The sequence below is a fragment of the Malaclemys terrapin genome, chromosome 8 (genome assembly GCF_027887155.1).
Source record: "Malaclemys terrapin pileata isolate rMalTer1 chromosome 8, rMalTer1.hap1, whole genome shotgun sequence".
NCBI lineage: Eukaryota > Metazoa > Chordata > Testudines > Emydidae > Malaclemys > Malaclemys terrapin.
This window is the reverse complement of record NC_071512.1, coordinates 109,149,310-109,167,645: the sequence shown is the minus strand read 5'-3', so window position 1 is coordinate 109,167,645 and position 18,336 is coordinate 109,149,310. Positions and strand designations below refer to the sequence as shown.

Here is an 18,336-nt window from a genome sequence, read left to right as displayed (position 1 = left end):
AGCCCTTTAATCACTTTTGTTGCTCTCCTCTGGACTTCCTCCAATTGGTCCACATCTTTCTTGATATGTGGCGCCCAGAACTGGACACAATACTCCAGGTGAGGCCTTATCCATGTGGAGTCGAGTGGAAGAATTCCCTGGGTTGTCCTTACTCCCCTTTTTATAGATAGGCACTATATTTGCTCACTTCCAGTCATCTGGAATCTCTCCCATCTTCTATGCGTTTTCAAAGATAATTGCCAATGGCTCAGATATCTCCTCAGTCAGCTCCTTGAGTATTCTAGGATGTATTTTCTCAGGCCCTGCTGTCCTGAAGACATCTAACTTGTCTAAGTGCTTTTTAACTTGTTTTTTCCCCTATTTTAGCTTCAGATCCTACCTCATCATCACTGGCATTCACTCTTTAGGTGTTTGGTCACTACTAACTTCACTGGTGAAAACAGAAACAAAAAAGGCATTTAGCATTCTTGCCATTGCCACATTTTCTGCTACAGACACCCCCCGACTTGTGCAATCGTTCCGTTCTGGAAAGCCTTGCGTCACTCGAATGTGGGGAGGCCGGAAACGTATACCCGTACGTTACGCAAAAATTTCCCCACCTAGAAAATCCTATTTCTGGCTTATGGAACTTTTTCCGTATGTGCGAATTTGCGTAAGTCGGGTCTTGTGTAACCCGGGGAGAGTCTGTATTGTCTTTCTCCCCCCACCCCCCATTGAGTAATGGGCCTAGTCTGTCCTTGGTCTTCCTCTTGCTTCTAATGTATTTGTAGAATGTTTTCTTGTTACCCTTTATGTCCCTTGCAAGTTTAATTTAGTTTTGTGCCTTGGCCTTTCCAGTTTTGTCCCTGCATGCTCGTGTTGTTTTTTTATATTCATTCTTTGTAATTTGACCTAATTTTCACTTTTTGTGGGACTTTTGAGTTTCAGATCATTGAATATCTCCTGGTTAAGACCCAGTGGTTTCTTGCCATACTTCCTAGCTTTCCTATGCAGTGGGATAGTTTGCACTTTTGCCTGTACTGTCTCTTTGAACAACTGCTAACTCTCTTAAGCTCTTTTTCCCCTTAGATTTGCTTCCCATGGGATCTTACCTATCAACTCCCTGAGTTTGTTAAAATCTGCCTTCTTGAAGTCCATTATCTTTATTCTGCTGTTTTCCCTCCTACCATTCCTTAGAATCATGAACTCTCTCATTTCACTTTCACTCAAATTCTCAACCAGTTCCTCACTATTTGTCAAAATCAAATCTAGGTCAGTCTCTTCCCTAGTTGCTTTCTCCATCTTCTGAAATAAAAAACGGTCCCCAATTCCACGAACTTGTTGGATAATGTGTTCCCTACTGTATTATTTTCCCAAGAGATAAGTCCCCCATCACCACCAGTTCCTTTGCTTTGTATGATTAAACTGACTAACCTAATTGCCTTCTGTGACAAGATAACTGGCTCTGTGGATGAGGGGAAAGCAGTGGACGCGTTATTCCTTGACTTTAGCAAAGCTTTTGATATGGTCTCCCACAGTATTCTTTCCGGCAAGTTAAAGTAGTATGGGCTGGATGAATGGACTATAAGGTGGATAGAAAGCTGGCTAGATTGTCAGGCTCAACGAGTAGTGATCAATGGCTCCATGTCTAGTTGGCAGCTGGTATCAAGCAGAGTGCCCCCAGGGTCGATCCTGGGGCCGGTTTTGTTCAATATCTTCATTAATGATTTGGAGGATGGCGTGGACTGCATGCTCAGCAAGTTCACGGATGACATTACGATGGGGGTGAGGCTGGAGAGTAGGGATAGGGTCTGGAGTGACCTAGACAAAGTGGAGGATTGGGCTAAAAGGAATCTGATGAGGTTCAACAAGGAGAAGTGCAGAGTCCTGCACTTAGGACGGAAGAATCCCATGCACTGCTACAGACCAGGGTCCGAGTGGCTAGGCAGCAGTTTTGTAGAAAAGGACCTAGGGGTTACAGTGGATGAGAAGCTGGATATGAGTCAACAGTGTGCCCTTGTTGCCAAGAAGGCTAACGGCATTTTGGGCTGTATAAGTAGGAGCATTGCCAGCAGATCGAGGGACGTGATTATTCCCCTCTATTCGGCATTGGTGAAGCCTCATCTGGAGTACTGTGTCCAGTTTTGGGCCCACACTACAAGAAGGATGTGGAAAAATTGGAAAGAGTCCAGCGGAGGGCAACAAAAATGATTAGGGGGCTGGAACACATGACTTATGAGGAGAGGCTGAGGGAACTGGGCTTGTTTAGTCTGCAGAAGAGAAGAATGAGGGGGGATTTGATAGCTGCTTTCAACTACCTGACGGGGTTCCAAAGAGGATGGATCTAGACTGTTCTCAGTGGTAGCAGATGACAGAACAAGGAGTAATGGTCTCAAGTTGCAGTGGGGGAGGTTTAGGTTGGATATTAGGAAAAACTTTTTCACTAGGAGGGTGGTGAAGCACTGGAATGGGTTACCTAGGGAGGTGGTGGAATCTCCATCCTTGGAGGTTTTTAAGGTCAGGCTTGACAAAGCCCTGGCTGGGATGATTTAGTTGGGGGTTTGTCCTGCTTTGAGCAGGGGCTTGGACTAGATGATCTCCTGAGGTCCCTTCCAACCCTGGTATTCTATGATTCTATTTTGTTAATTGTTTTAAAATAGTCTCATCCACCTCTTCTTCCTGTTTTGGTGGTGTATAGTTGGCACCCTGAATGACTTATCTCCTAGATAGAAAGAAAAGAAATAATAATGATTGCAGGTGGTGGGGGATGCACACAGCCATGGTATAGGGAGGATTATGGGGGACCCTGGCATGGGGGGGGAGGGCATACAGAGACTCTGACCTGGGGGGAATGGGGGACACAAATCTCCTGGCAGGGGAAGAATGGGGACCTGGGTACAGGCAAAATTTGGGACTTGGAGGGAAAAGGGAGAATGGGGGGCACAGAGCGCCTGACATGGGTGGATGGTGGCAGTGGTATGGGGGGAGACAGAGCCTCAGGGAGGGTAAGGGGATTGCACGAGTCCCTGAAATAGAGGGATAATGGAGGAATGCAAGGAGCCTCTGCTGCATGCAGTAAACTCAGCCTACAGGTGCTGTGAAGTGTGCAACACATTGTGAGCTTGGATCTTAATTCTCCTCATTTACCACGGGTGAAATCGCAGTCACATTGAAGTCCATGGAAAAACCTCCACTGACTTTGGGGCCAAGATTTCATCCCAGTTACGTGGATAAGCTGTCTCCTTCTGGTTGTAGAGAGTGTGGATGACCCCTGAGCTCATAAGCAATATTTACACCAGGGTTTCCCAACTCATTTTATAATGAAGACTAACTCCTAGCAGTGAGGCCATCTTATAGGCCACCTCTTCTCAACACCCCTCAGTTACTCAGCTTCACAATAGCACGGGCTATCCCCTTGCCCCTTTCCCCGGGAATGCGCAGGGGCAGCATTTTCATTCTTTTTCTTTAGTATGTCCTGATTGTTAAAGTCTTTGGAGCAGGGATCATGTTTTTGTTATATATTTGTACAACCCCCAGTGCAGTGAAGCCTGGGGGAGGCTGCATGTATGGGGGCCCCTAGGCACTACCACAATACAAATAATACATTATATTAATAAGCAAAAATTAAGTCTCTTGGGGTGTATCACCTGGATTCTTAGAGAAATCATTATTTTACGACAATATTTTAATTGATTTACAAGATCACAAGGTATTTCTAGTTGTTAAAATAAGTGTTTGCATTTAATTCTACACATGAATCATAGAAACACAGTTTCCCGTGGGAATGTTTCTGTAGCTGTTCCCTGTTGTTCCGGAGAGGGACAAATTCTGACTAGCTCATCCCCAGATTCTCATTGCAGGGCTCCAGAGCTCTCCACTCCTCTCAGATGCAGTTCCTGCATTACCAGCTGTACCCAGAGTGTAACTATGCCCCTGTTAGCAACCCTGGTCAGGAGGGCACTTGTTTAATCACAAGGCTGGAGGCATGGGGTGGTCTTAGGCAGTCAAGAGAAATTGGAAAGCTCTACCAGTTCCCGGAGTGAGGAAGACATTTGCATGGGTGAGTTAGTGACCAGACTAGCCCCACTCCAATCAGGAAAGCATGATATGCCTTCCTATTCACTGTCTTGCGTAGTGCTGCTTCTTCAGGGTCTTCCTGCAAAGGTCTCAACTAGCTCTAATGACTTTGGAATTAATGAACCTGAAGATTCAGAGGTATTATTCTGAGGGAATACATTTAATTAATGTCACTCTATAATGTGAATAGGTTGACTGCACTGTATATTCAGCTGTCATTGCCAATCAGAAATAGTTGTGCTGTTCAGTGAGGAGCTGCTGTCCTGTTTTGTGGTGGGAGAAGTGACTAGCTGCTGTTGTTTCATGAAGTCTCCTGTTTTTGTCTTTCAGAATATGACAAACTGGGCTTTCTTCTGAAGCTGGACTCAAACCTGTGAGTAGAACGATGGGAATGCTACTTTCCTTTGCCTTTTTTGTTATGGTTTCTATTGCAGACAACAAAAATTCTGGGTTACTCATGCAGTGTGGATTGGTTGAGAGGACAGTGCACTGTTAGATGGGAGAGCTGAGATTAGGAGCAGACTGAAGGTTCCTGCTCTCTGGGTGTCACTGTTGCATGCCTAGCCAGGCTGGCAGAGACTTTGGTTCACTCCCTTTCAATTCTTGATGGCTGATCAAGAGGATAGTAACATCAACCTTAAACTATGCCTGTCTTTCTGCCCTGTGAGTCTTATTCCGAGTCTTCCAAATTAGGAAAAGTTAATTAAGCCTGTGGAACCATGGGAAATAATAAGCTGTAATGTAACTGAGAGGTTGGGAACGGATTCCTTCACATCTGGGCCATTCACACATGACCCCAGAAGCTTGTTGAAAAATTGGAGATGGTGCAAAGAAGGGCCACAAAAATTATTTGGGGGCTGGAAAAAATGCCTAAAAGCAAGAAACTTAAGGAACTTAATCCATGTAGCGTATCAAAAAGAAAATTAAGAGGTGACTTCAGTAAAGTGTATAAATACCTTCACAGGGAGATACAAGGTACTAACTGGCTCTTTAACAGCAGAGAAAGACATAACAAGAATCAGTGTCTGGAAGTTAAAGCCAGACAAATTGAAATTAGAAATCAGGCACAAATTTTATCCGTGAGGGTGATTAACAACAACCAAGCGAAGTGGTGGATTCTCTATCTCTTGAAGTCTTCAGATCAAAGCAGGCTGCCTTCTGGGAAGATGCTTTAGCCAAACACAAGTTATTGGCCTCAATACAGGAATAACGGGATGAAATTCTCTGGCCTGGGTTATCCAGAAGGTCTGACTAGATGATGTAATGGTCCCTTCTGGCCTTAAAATCTGTGAAGCTGAGTTGTATGTTTAGTGGCTGCTGGTGGTAGTAGATCAATTTGCCATGTCATAGATGGGGCAAAAGTTACGAAGGTGGGTAGGTCTGATTGTGACACCAGATGGAATAGCCTTATACCAGTCAATTTTAGGTTAAATTTGCTGACTAATGGTGAGCAGCAACTCTGTAGTCTGATGTCAGTGACTGTATAATAATTTCATTGTAAGAGGGTGTTAGTTGGCCTCCTCCTCCTATCTGTGCTAGGTGAAAAGGCATTGAAACAATCCATTGGCTGGAATGGCATGAATTTGCATTACCTGTACAATGGCTCAGGTCCGCACAACAGCTGCCCTTGATGTCGTGTAAGGATTGGTTGTATTGATTGATTGCAACATTTCATTGAAGTCTGAGCTGAGGGCTGGCTGAAATGCTGCATTCTACCCAGGATCTCCCCATTGTGAATGGGAAGCCCCATAAAAGCCCTTATCTCATCCACTGCAAATAACGTATGGTGCATAGTGAATAAAAAGGTCTCTGTGTAGAAGCCACTCTCTTTCACTGTACATTTGGTATGTAAAGTACCATCATCTGTTTTTTTCTGGCTTAAAGAGTAGTAACAAAGTAGCAGAAGATGCTATGCATGTATCTGAGATAGTAGAAAAAATTGTGTATTAGTTACTGTGTAGATCCCCAAAACACTGCATGAAAAGACTGTTAAGGTTGGAAGTCCAACTCCATTCTACACATGTGAAACTGAGGCACAGAGATTAAGTGAAAAATTAACTAGTTATGGGTGCCCAATTTGAGAAGCCTTGGGCCTGATATTTCAAAGTACGTAGCATTTTATAGCACTTTCTATGTTTAGAGCAGAGGTCCCATTGACTTCAGTTACAGTTGTGAGTGTTTAGCACTTCTGCAAACCAGACCCCAGGTGTCTTAAATTGGGGACTCAAAAAATGAAGCTTATAACTTGGTCAAATTTGGGTAAATTTTCACAGGGATGATCAAAGATACATCTTTGACACCAGGCTGACCCTTCCCTCCTTCCCCTGCCAAATTTCAAGTTTCTACTTCAAAGCCTGGAGACGGCAGGGCTCCTCAGGTAAACGTCTGTAAGATTTTTTTTTTAACATAGACAAAATAATGTATTTTCTCCTAATATTGTTCTCAGAAATGACTGAAGTGTTTTTGATCTAACGTTCCAAAAATATTCAGCCGGAAGCAGAAATCTGGGATAGGAAATTTCAGCCCAAATTGTTTACGTTGGCAAAATTATAAACAAGTGAAAACAGGTGTGATGGGTTGGACCCCTTGAAACGCCACCTGATCTGCTGAGATACCACTGAGTCTACCTGTTCTGCCAGCCTGGGCCCCCTTTAACCGGTCTTGCTTAGCCAGGCTCTTAAACCTCCTCTAACTGACACACAGGCAGGGCCACACCCAGCTGCAGATCAGCTCTGGGACGACTCAGCTTCAGGGACTTGCTCCAGCACTTAGATGTCCACCTCCCTGGGAGTGCAGATCCAAAGATATAGTATGAATGTCACCCCCTCCCTCAATGTGGAGAGAGGTGTGCACACTTCTTGCCACCACAGTTAGAAATTACAGAAACTGGGTTTAATAATAAACACAACCATTTTTATTAAGTATAAAAGGCAGATTTTAAGTGGTAAAAGGGGTAACAAACAGAACAAAGCAGATTACTAAGCTAGTTTCACTAGAGAAATTGGTTACAAATAGTATTTCTCACTCTAGATATTGTTGCAGGCAGTTTACAAAGGTTCTGTGGTTCAGAGTTCGTTATATTCCTTTTCAGACTGGACCCCTGTCTCAGTCTGGACTCCCCCCTTGCCTTCCCTTCAGGTGGCTTTTGCAGTCTGTCTTCTTGGGCAGACAGCCGTGGAGAGGAGGAGTCCAGTTTGCCTTCCTCCTCACCCTTAAATAGGATTAACATAAGGCGGGAATCCTTTGTTTCCCAAACTTGACCCCCCTTCCCTTCCAGTGGAAAGTTACAAGTCGTCCCAGGTAATGTTTTAGTATCAGGTGACAAGATCACCTGACTCTGTAGGATCACAGCATCCATGAGTCAGGGGCAGTATGGAGTGTCCACAGGAAAGCCAAGCTTTTCACAGTCTATTGTCCTCGCTGATGGGCCTTCCGCCTCGTCTGGCTTTTCCATTGTTGTACCTGAAGTGGTAGCAGGGGGCGTCACCCAAAGTAGCATAGTTGAAATACAGATACATAGTCAATATTCCTAACTTCAGATACAGACATGATACAGGCATGCAGATTGGATAATCACATTCAGTAAATCATAACCTTTCCAATGAGATCTCACATGAGCCATCTTGTATAAAGTACATCTCAGTTATGTCATATTCATATCATTAGCATATTTTCATAAGGAATATGGAATGACACATCAAAACAGAGTCTTATCATGGAAACGGTCAGGCAGCCTTAGCTTTAGGTGTTGCTACTTGCACCACCTATAATTATGTGAGAACTATTATGTGAGCATGTAATTAACGATTGTATTGCAATGCTGCGCACTGATAAGGTTGCCTGCAGGAAGTAGCAGCACTAGGGCATTGTGTGCTGGCTTGTAAGGCAAATGGCGTGTTGCACTGGGTAACGGAACATTGACCTGGGTGGCTGTGAGGTGCTGAACTTGCACCTGCTGGCATCAGGGACAGGTGGCCGCTGCTCCTGGCCTGGGTTTGAAGAGGAGTTTTTTGAAAATGGATTATCACTGTTCATGGGTTAATACTGGGTAGGAGAGAATAACCAGAAGGACTGTGTACCATTTACAATGTATATAGCAATAATTTCCCTGCATGCCCCAGTCATGGTGGGACTTTACTTCCTGTATTGCTTTGAAGAAGACTGGACAAAATGCAGCTCCTTGTCTCCACCAGCTACAGTGATCCTTCTTACCAGCTGCAGTGATCCTTCTTACCAGCTGCAGTGATCCTTCTTATCCTCTTGTGTTTTGAGGCTCCCGTTTCTCATATTCACATCTGTTCTGCTTGGGTCTCAGGTGCACTCCTTCTGCAATGATGAAACCGGAATAGAACAATTGAGAATGGAAGAGACAAGATGGGCTAAAAAACCAAAATGTAGCAACATGAAAACCATATTTAGCCATCCGTTCTCTATAGCATGGCTTACTCCAGTGCTGCTTCAGACCAAGGAAAGGTAGACCCATACCAGTATGTACTCTGAAGAATTTCTGACCAGCATTTCCAGTAAAGTAAACCCCACATTTCGGCACTATTGTTGTATACCTTTTACATAAATGTTTAGAACAAGAAGAAAAAAATATTAACAGTGAAAGTAATTAACAAGGATTGCGGTGGATTCTCTATCACTGACCATTTTAAAATGAGGATTGGATTTTTTTTTTTTTAAATATATGCTCTCTGAGTTATTGTGGGGAAGTTCTCTGGTCCATGTTATACAGGAGGACAGAGTGGGTAATCCTAGTGGTCCCTTCTGGCCTTGGAATCTATGAATCTGGGCAATCTTAATGTAGGCCTTTCCTGATATTTGAGTACTTCTCTGCGCGAATTTAACAGTAGCCCTCTTTGGACGGAAAATGTGCAGGGGAGATCCCTATCCAGCCAGATGGGCCCAGGGAAAGGAAAGTCTCCATAATGGAGCCAGACTCAGGGCAGAGACTCAAGCTGGTAAGAGCAGCTACAGAAGCTGTCTCAGCAGGGACTGGTGGACACTGATGATACCAGACTCTACTTGCTACAGTTTTTCCTCTGGATATTCTTTTCCTTCTGCTGTTTGACCCTCATCATCACTTCAGTCTCCCTCCACCCTGTCCTCTGTGCTCTTCTCATTCTCCCTTCCCTCCTTCCAGTCACCTCTCCCTTTGTTTTTAGCTTTTAGCTCATCCCTTCCAGCCTTCCCTTCCACTCTGCTTGTGTGTTCGCTCTCTTTTTCCCACCCTTTGTCTGTCTTGTCTATTTAGATGGTAAGCTCTTTGGAACAGGGACTGTTTGTTATTCTGTGCTGTACCTCGCACAATGAGACCCTGGTCTTGGTTGGGGTCTCTGGGTGATAAAATAATAATATATTTTCTTTACTCACTTCTTAAATGAAATATATGTATATAGCATCATAAATGTGCATGTTTGGCGCCCATCATGTGAGTTAGTAAAACACTCCTGAAAAGCTTGCAGACTGAGGCCTGACACGAAGAAGACAAACACTGTGAAATTACATTATGGTTATGGGGCAGGAAGTGCTGCATGGATAAGATCCTGTGGATGTTTACGGTAGTTGCTGTTAGTGGATTTGGTATTGTGCTCTCCTTGTATTCTGAATACATGCTATGAACTCAGTGAAAGGCAAAGCTTAAAAGCTAGGCTAGCTAATAAGTTTTCTACAGAACTTAATAATGAAGATAGTACTGTGTTGGTGGACACCTGAGCTCAAGGCCTTAGAGATAATGTGTTCTGTGTTGAAGACCCTGTTGATAGAAATGGCTTCATTACATGGCTGCTGCTGTAGATTCTGCCACTTGTGTGTTGCCTTAACTATTGACAGCATGTGAGAACCTTGTGTGACCAGGCGAAACACTTGGGGCAACGGAACTCAGTTTCTCCTGTTTCCCATACTCTTTCAGTTGTTCCATGTCTGTCTTTTGTCATTAGTTGGTGACATTTAAGGTATTAAAGAAGGACTAACCTCCCTTGTGAAGGTAGCCCTGCAGTAAGACGTAAATGCCTTGGTTCACAGTTTAACACAAATTATACACAGGAAATGATTTAGCTGGTATAAATATAGGGTGGTATTTCACGTTTGGCAGTTTAATTTTACCCCTGTTGCTATCTCTGCCTCTTTTACACTGCACATGCCCAGTCCAGGCTATTCAGATTGATTTATAGTGTAGTTGTTATAATTATCGCTATATAACAATTCTTTTGCTTTTGGAATTCTCCTGTGTTTATGGGAGTTGCACGGAAACCAGATTTGTTTCTCCCCCTTTGTAGGAATATCTGGAATTGCTTTGAATTCTATTTTCCTTTGAAATCTTGTTTCTGATGCATACCTCCCTGAAATGTTTAGCAAGGCTGGCCTTGCAAGGGGAATCTGACTTGGAAGTGGAATGCAGATCTTTATAATATTGTGCTGTTTGTCTGTTAAAGGGACATCTGGAAAATAGTTCTCTTTGCACAGACTGTTTCAGGCCAAAAACCTTGTCGTTAGTGAAGAAAAATCATGCATCCTGAGGAGCCCTCCTCTCAGCTGGGAGGAAAGCTTTGCAATAGATATGTGGGAGGGAAGGACTCCTTGTTCTCTTCTGGCGTGTATTGGCGAAGTATTATGTAGACTCATTCTGTGGGAATGCTTTGCATTTTTTTTAAAGGTGGGGTTTGTTAATGTCTTGCAAGTGGCAGGAGAGAGTGGGGCGAGTGGCAAGGTGGACACATTTGCAAACAGGGCACAGGTTCTGAGTACCTTCATGGATGCTCAGGGAAAGAGGTCTGTTAAGTGCCTCAGTGAGTTGTTTATTTTTATTTATTTACATTTGTACCTATCATATATGCAGTTGCAGAAATTAGAATCTCAAACCAAAAAATATGCATAGCGCATGAAACAAATTGGACTCCTAGAAGACCTTCCGATTCTAAGAATACTTTGATTTGTCTAGCTTCAACTTCTGGCCATTGGATCATGTTAGACCTTATTCTGCTAGATTGAGGAGCCCATTATTAAATATTTGTGCCCCATGCAGGCACTTATAGACTGCAATCAAATCACCCCTTAACTTTTTCTTTAAGCTAAATAGATTGACCTCTCTGAGTCTATCACGACAAGGCATATTTCTAATTCTTTAATCATTCTCGTGGCTCTTCTTTGAACCCTCTCCAATTTATCAACATCCTTCTTGAATTGTGGGCACCAGAACTGGCCACACTATTCTAGCAGTGGTTGCAGCAGTGCCAAATACAGAGGCGAAATACTCTCTACTCCCACTCGAGGTTCCCCTGTTTATGCATGGCAGGGTCGCATTAGCTCTTCTGGCCACAGTGTCACTCTGGGAACTCCTGTTCAGCTGATTGTCCACCAGGACCCTCAGATCTTTTTCAGAGCCCCGGCTTCCCAGGAGAGAGTCCCCCCATTGTAAGTAAGGCCTGTGTGCTCTGTTCCTAGATGTATCCATTTGCATGGAACCATATTAAAACTCATATTGTTTGCTTGTGCCTAGTTTACCAAGCAATCCAGATCGCTCTGTGTTGGTGACCTGTGATCGTCATTATTTATTACTCCCCTAATTTTTGTGTCATCTGCAAGATTTATCAGTTTTGGAACAGATTGATCAATTAAACAGTAATAAATCATCAGGACCAGATGTATTCATCCAAGAGTTCTGAAGGAACTCATATATGAAATTGCAGCATTACTAACTATTGTTTCAGAGTAGCAGCCGTGTTAGTCTGTATCCGCAAAAAGAAGAACAGGAGTACTTGTGGCACCTTAGAGACTAACAAATTTATTAGAGCATAAGCTTTCGTGGACTACAGCCCACTTCTTCGGATGCATATCACTATTACAATATAACTATTGTTTGTAACATGTTGCTTAATCAGGCTTTGTACCAGATGACTGGAGTGTAGCTAATGTAACGCCAATTTTTTAAACGGTTTCGGAGGTGATCCTGGCAATTGCAGAAGCCTAACTTCAGTACCAGGCAAACTGGTTAAAACTATAATACAGAACAGAATCATCAGACAGCGAGATGAATATAATATGTTGGGGAAGAGTCAACATGGCTTTTGTAAAGGGAAATCATATGGGGGAATCACCATTCTATTGGAATGCTTTGAGGGTATCGGCAAGCATGTGGACAAAGGTGATCCAGTGGATATAGTGTACTTGGACTTTCAGAAAATCTTTGGCTCTAAAGCAAACTATGCAGTCATGAGATAAGAGAGAAGGTCCTGTCATGGACCAGTAACTAGTTAAAACATAAGAAACAAAGGGTAGGAATAAATGGTCAGTTTTCACAATGGAGAGTAGTAAATAGCGGGTCCCGCAAGAATCTGTACTGGGACCCGTGCTGTTCATATGTGATCTGGAAAAGGGGGTGAATAGTGAGATGGCAAAATTTGCAGTCTATAAAAAATTACTCAAATAGTTAAGTCCAAAGCAGACTGCAAAGAGTTACAAAGAGACCAGGCAAAACTGGGTGACGGAGCAACAAAATTCAGTGTTGATAAATGCAAAGTAATGCACATTGGAAAACACAATTCCATTTAGACATACAAAATGAGGGGGTCTAAATTATCCATTACCACTCAACAAGGAGTGGAATAACTGGAGAGTTCTCTGAAAACATCTGCTCAATATGCAACGATAGTGAAAAAAGCGAGCAGTGTTAGGAACCATTAGGAATGGGATAGATAACAAGACAGAAAATACGATAATGCCACTATATAAATCCCTGGTACACCCCCACCTTGAATACTGCGTGCAGTTCTGGTCTGAATGTTATGGAGAAAGTGAATAGGGAAGTGTTATTTACTCCTTCACATAAAACAATGACTAGGGGTCACCTGATTAAATTAATAGGTGGCAGGTTTAAAATGAGCATAATCATAGAATATCAGGGTTGGAAGGGACCTCAGGAGGTCATCTAGTCCAACCCCCTGCTCAAAGCAGGACCAATCTCCAGACAGATTTTTACCCCAGTTCCCTAAATGGCCCCCTTAAGGATTGAACTCACAACCCTGGGTTTAGCAGGCCAATGCTCAAACCACTGAGCTATCCCTGTCATCCAGGGTATTGTCATCTCTCTTTTCAATTACCGCAATATTCTTTTCTCTGGCCTGGACAAATGCAGTTTTGCCCACACATCTCCATTCGGAAGTCTGCTGTAAAGATCATTCTCCTAGCCCATTCCTTTGACCACATCACTTCTCTCTTTGCATCCCTCCGCTGGCTCCCCATTCTCCATCACATCAAACAAAAGCTGCTTGTCTTCATTTTCAAGGCCCTTCTTCACCCTACCTATCATCTCTCTTTCAGTTTTGAGAGGTCAACTCCTGCCTCTGATCAGCCCATGATGCCAACCTGCCTCGCCCACTTGTTAGATTGTCAAATAATCACCTTTGTGCTTCTCCCCTGCTGCCCCAGATTGCTTGGGAGGAGTTCCCTGTAAACGTCTGCAAAGCTACCTTATTAACTTCTTCAAATACCTCCTTAGAATTCTCTTTGCCGTGGACTAGGGCACCCAAGCAATGACATCTTCGGAGAAGAAGGAATGGTTACTTAGCAGTAACTTGGTTCTTTGAGGTGGTGGTGTCCATCCTGGAGTACATAACCTGCCTCTGTCCTTGCTTTTGGAGTCCTCAGCTAACTCTGGTTTAGTTGTGAAAGAATTGAGGGAATGTGGCAGTTGCCTCACCTGTTATGCCCTCACATGGGCTCATGAGGAGGTATTGGGTGCATGCGCACCCCCGACAGGCACTGCTGTCTAACATCTCCATCTGAAAATGGGACTAAAAATACTACTCATCTCACCGGGGTTGTGAAATTAAATGTAATTAATATTTGTGAGGCACTCAGATACGATAGTAATGAAGAAATTAGTAATTGTCTCCAGAGCAGCTTTTGAATAGCATGTAGTAAATAGGGAATGGGCCCACACATTGAACAACAAGGAGAAAATGAATCTTGAATAGCTGCTCATTAAATTAGCACAATCCGTTCTGTGCAGGGAATGAGGCAGGTGTCCTATGAAAAAAATAGTATGTGATCATATAATTAAGACTATAACATAACGCATATGCACTGGGGGGGCTACATTAAGGTTGCACAGGCAGCCTTTATTAAGCATTACCAAACTTTTGAGTGCTTGACTTTGCAACCTTAATAATGTTCTTTGTAATCTAGTTTTTGTGAGGGTAATTTATTTTAAATTATAGAATGAGAATTATATTGTGCTAACTAATTCAATTTAATTGACGTAAACATTTATTTATTATATTGAACAAGAAATATTTGGATTATTTCCAAAATTGAAGCATGGAGTGGAAACATAACCTAATGCTACCAGCCATTTTCACAATGAAATTTGAATGGAGCATCATTGCCGTAATGGCAGGTCTGAACACAGTGATAGCACTTGACTTAATAAAATGATGAGTTTCAGAGTAGCAGCCGTGTTAGTCTGTATCCGCAAAAAGAAGAACAGGAGTACTTGTGGCACCTTAGAGACTAACAAATTTATTAGAGCATAAGCTTTCGTGGACTACAGCCCACTTCTTCGGATGCATATGCATTTTTAATAAAATGATGGTTGCTGATGGGTGACTACACAGTGACGCAGAAGGATAGTAGTGTAGAGTGTGAGACATAGAAGTGAGATATTTATCGTATATGTGCAAAAGATTTGCCAAAAAAATACTAATTTGAAAAAGAAGCTATTAGATCAACTTAGATGATTATAATAGCAACCACTATTAATAAATAGGATTTTGTATATATTTTGGGTTTACATCAGCTTTTTGGGTGCTTATTTAAATAAAATGAGGGATGTTCTTTAATCTTCTGGGCTCAGTGGCTAGACACTCCGTGGTACTGAGTAGCTGGTGTATGTTGTCTTGCAATTTTATTTTATAGTGAAGATGTGGGAGATGTTACAGAGATGTTTGAATATTCAGTGTAATCAGAAACCTGATCTCATAAGAAATAAAACATGAAGAAATTGAGGTCTTTGTAAAAAATAAACGGAGAGCCAAAAAAAACTAACTTTCACTCTCCAAATTCAAATGAAACTTGATCCAGACTGTGAGAGCGCCATAAAAATGGAGGGAGCCTGTGCTAGGAATACAGACAGATTGGATTACTGCTGTTTGTTTAAATTCCTTCCCTTCAGAACTTTAATAACAGCTGAAACAAACCCTTTTCTCTTCACTTTGTTTTTGGGGTGCGAGGTAGATTTGAAAGTGTGTGTGTGTCTTTACGTGGTGCTTTGCCATAAAAAAAAAACAAGTGGTAAACTTGTGGAATTCTAGACTTCCCTGGTACTTGTTGCTGAGAGATTTGTCCCTGCCTATCTCTACATTGATTTTTATCTTTCTTTTTTTCCCCCCATAGACTCATAGAAATTAGACACATCAAATTTTTTCCAATCTGCCAGGGTAGGAACATTCTCCGTTGTGTATTTCTCATTGTTTCCACAAGCCAATTTTAACTGTCCAAGGTAATGGAGCTTCCATTGTTCCCCTTGAGAAACTTTTCTGTGAGTTAATGCATCCCTTTCTTTGCATTATACATAAAGGATATATATACTTGTTCTGACGTCCAGAAGGAGATGGGAGGCAGACCAGTTGAGAGTCTCTGGGTAAAGATAAGAGTTAAAAATAGGGGTGATGCCATGGTGAGGGTCTACATAGACTACCAAATCAGGAAGAGGAGGTGGATGAGGCATTTCTAGAACAAATAACAGGACCTGGTAGTAATGGGGGACTTTAACTATCTAGACATCTGTTGGGAAAGTAATAGGCAAAACACAAAATCTCCAATAAGTTATTGGAATGTACTGGAGACAACTTTTTTTTCCAGAAAGTGGAGGATATAACCAGGGGCACAGACATTTTAGACGTGATTCTGACCAACAGCAAGGGATTGGTAGTGAATCTGAAGGTGAAAAGCAGTTTGGCTGAGAGTGAAATTTCAGGATTCCAAGGAAGGAAGGAGCAAGTGCAGCAGAATAAGGATAATGGACTTAAAAAAATCAGACGTTAACAAACTCAGAGAATTGGTAGGCAAGATCCCATGGGAAGAAAATCTAAGAGAAAAAGGAGTTTAGGAGAGCTGGCAGCTCCTCAAGGAAACAATATTAAAGGCAAAGGAAAGATAGGAAGAATAGTAAGAGGTCAATATAGCTCCACCAGGAGCTCTTTAATGACCTGAAAATCCTACAAAAAGTGGAAACATGGTCATATTGATGAGGAACACAAAAGAACAAGCACAAGAATGTAGGGACAAAGTCAGAAAAGCGAAGGCAGAAAATGAGTTACATCTGGCAAGGGACATAAAAGGCAACAAGAAGAAGTTCTTTAAATACATTAGAAGAAAGATGAAGGAAAGTATAGGTCCTCTACTTTGCAAGGAAGGAGAGCTAATAACTGATGACATCAAGAAAGCTGAGGTGCTTAATGCCTATTTTCCCTCAGTCTTCACTTAAAATATTAATGATGACCAGATACTCAACACAATTAATATTGACAATCAGGAGGAGGAACGCAAGATGAAATAGGGAAAGAACAGGTTAAAGAATATTTAGATAATTTAGATGTATTTAAGTCAGCAATCTCAGAGCCATTAGCATTTTTTTAGCGCTTCTGGAGGACAAAGGAGGTCTTAGACTAGAGAACAGCAAACATGGTACCTATCTTTAAAAAGGTGAACAAGCAGGACCTGGAGAATTATAGACCAGTCAGCCTAGCTTCAGTACCTGGACAATTCTGGAGCAAATTATTAAACAATCCGTTTGCAAGCACCTGGAAGATAATACGGTTATAAGGAATAGTTAGCATGGATTTGTCAAAAACAAATCATGTCAAACCTAATGTCCTTCTTTGATAGGATTACTGATGTAGTGGATGGGGGGGAAGCAGTAGATGCGATATACCTTGATTTTAGTAAGGCTTTTGGTACTGTTCCACATGATTTCTCATAATCAAACTAAGGAAATGTGGTCTAGATGAATTTATTATAAGGTGGGTGCACAACTGACTAAAAGACCATACTCCGAGAGTAGTTATCAATGGTTCACGGGCAAACTGTGAGGGTATATTTAGTGGGGTTCTGCAGGGATCAGTCCTGGGTCTGGCACTATTCAATATTTTCATTAATGACTTGGATAATGGAGTAGATAGTATGCTTACGAAATTTGCAGATCACACCAGGTTGGGAGGGGTTGCAAGCACTTTGGAGAACAGGTTTAAAAGCCTCACATGCACTCATAGATTCTAGGACTGGAAGGGACCTCGAGAGGTCATAGAGTCCAGTCCCCTGCCCTCATGGCAGGACCAAATACTGTCTAGACCATCCAGGATAGACATTTATCTAACCTACTCTTAAATATCTCCAGAGATGGAGATTCCACAACCTCCCTAGGCAGTTTATTCCAGTGTTTACCCACCCTGACAATTAGGAACTTTTTCCTAATGTCCAACCTAAACCTCCCTTGCTGCAGTTTAAGCCTATTGCTTCTTGTTCTATCCTTAGAGGCTAAGGTGAACAAGTTTTCTCCCTCCTCCTTATGACACCCTTTTAGATACCTGAAAACATGTCCCCTCTCAGTCTTCTCTTTTTCAAACTAAACAAACCCAATTCTTTCAGCCTTCCTTCATAGGTCATGTTCTCAAGACCCTTTAATCATTCTTGTTGCTCTTCTCTGGACCCTCTCCAATTTCTCCACATATTTCTTGAAATGCGGTGCCCAGAACTGGACACAATACTCCAGTTGAGGCCAGAGCAGAGTAGAGCCCAGATGAGCAAAAGCTTGATTCACCAGATGTAAGGAGAACATTGGCCTTCTAGTTGGACCTCATCAGACTCTCTTGATCCTCAGCGCAGTTATTTGTCAGGATTGCAGACAGGGCGAAGGGCAAAGTGATTTCCACTCAGAAGATTTCCTCTTGCATTCGGTTGTGCTGCCAGTTAGCTAATATCACACCACCCTCCAAGAGCATTGGCTCATTTGTCTAGAGTGCAAGGGGCTTCAGCAGTTTTGCTGGGACAAGTTCTATTAAAGACATTTGTAAGGCAGCAGCCCGACTGTAATTTCACACTTCTACTGCTCGTTTTACCATTTCCCATCAGTTCAGGAATGATGCCAGTTTTGGATGGATTGTTTTTCAGCTGCTGTTTAGGTAGACTCTGAGCCTACCTCCACGTTAAGCTGCTTGTGATTCACCTGCAGTGGAATAGATTTATAATCACTTGAAGAAGAAAAATGAGTTACCTACCTTT

General features: G+C 42.4%; 1 protein-coding gene and 1 pseudogene across 11 annotated transcripts in view; both read left to right on the top strand.

The window, feature by feature from the left end:
* ST3GAL3 (ST3 beta-galactoside alpha-2,3-sialyltransferase 3) overlaps positions 1–18,336 on the top strand; it is a 382,649-nt gene that overhangs the window by 139,773 nt on the left and 224,540 nt on the right. For all 11 annotated transcript variants that reach the window (XM_054038595.1, XM_054038593.1, XM_054038592.1 and 8 more), the window contains one exon: positions 4,387–4,429. In XM_054038595.1, coding sequence (XP_053894570.1) covers positions 4,387–4,429 — 43 coding nt within the window. The remainder of the gene's footprint in view (positions 1–4,386; positions 4,430–18,336) is intronic.
* On the top strand, positions 8,073–8,556 carry LOC128842518 (palmitoyltransferase ZDHHC3-like; annotated as a pseudogene).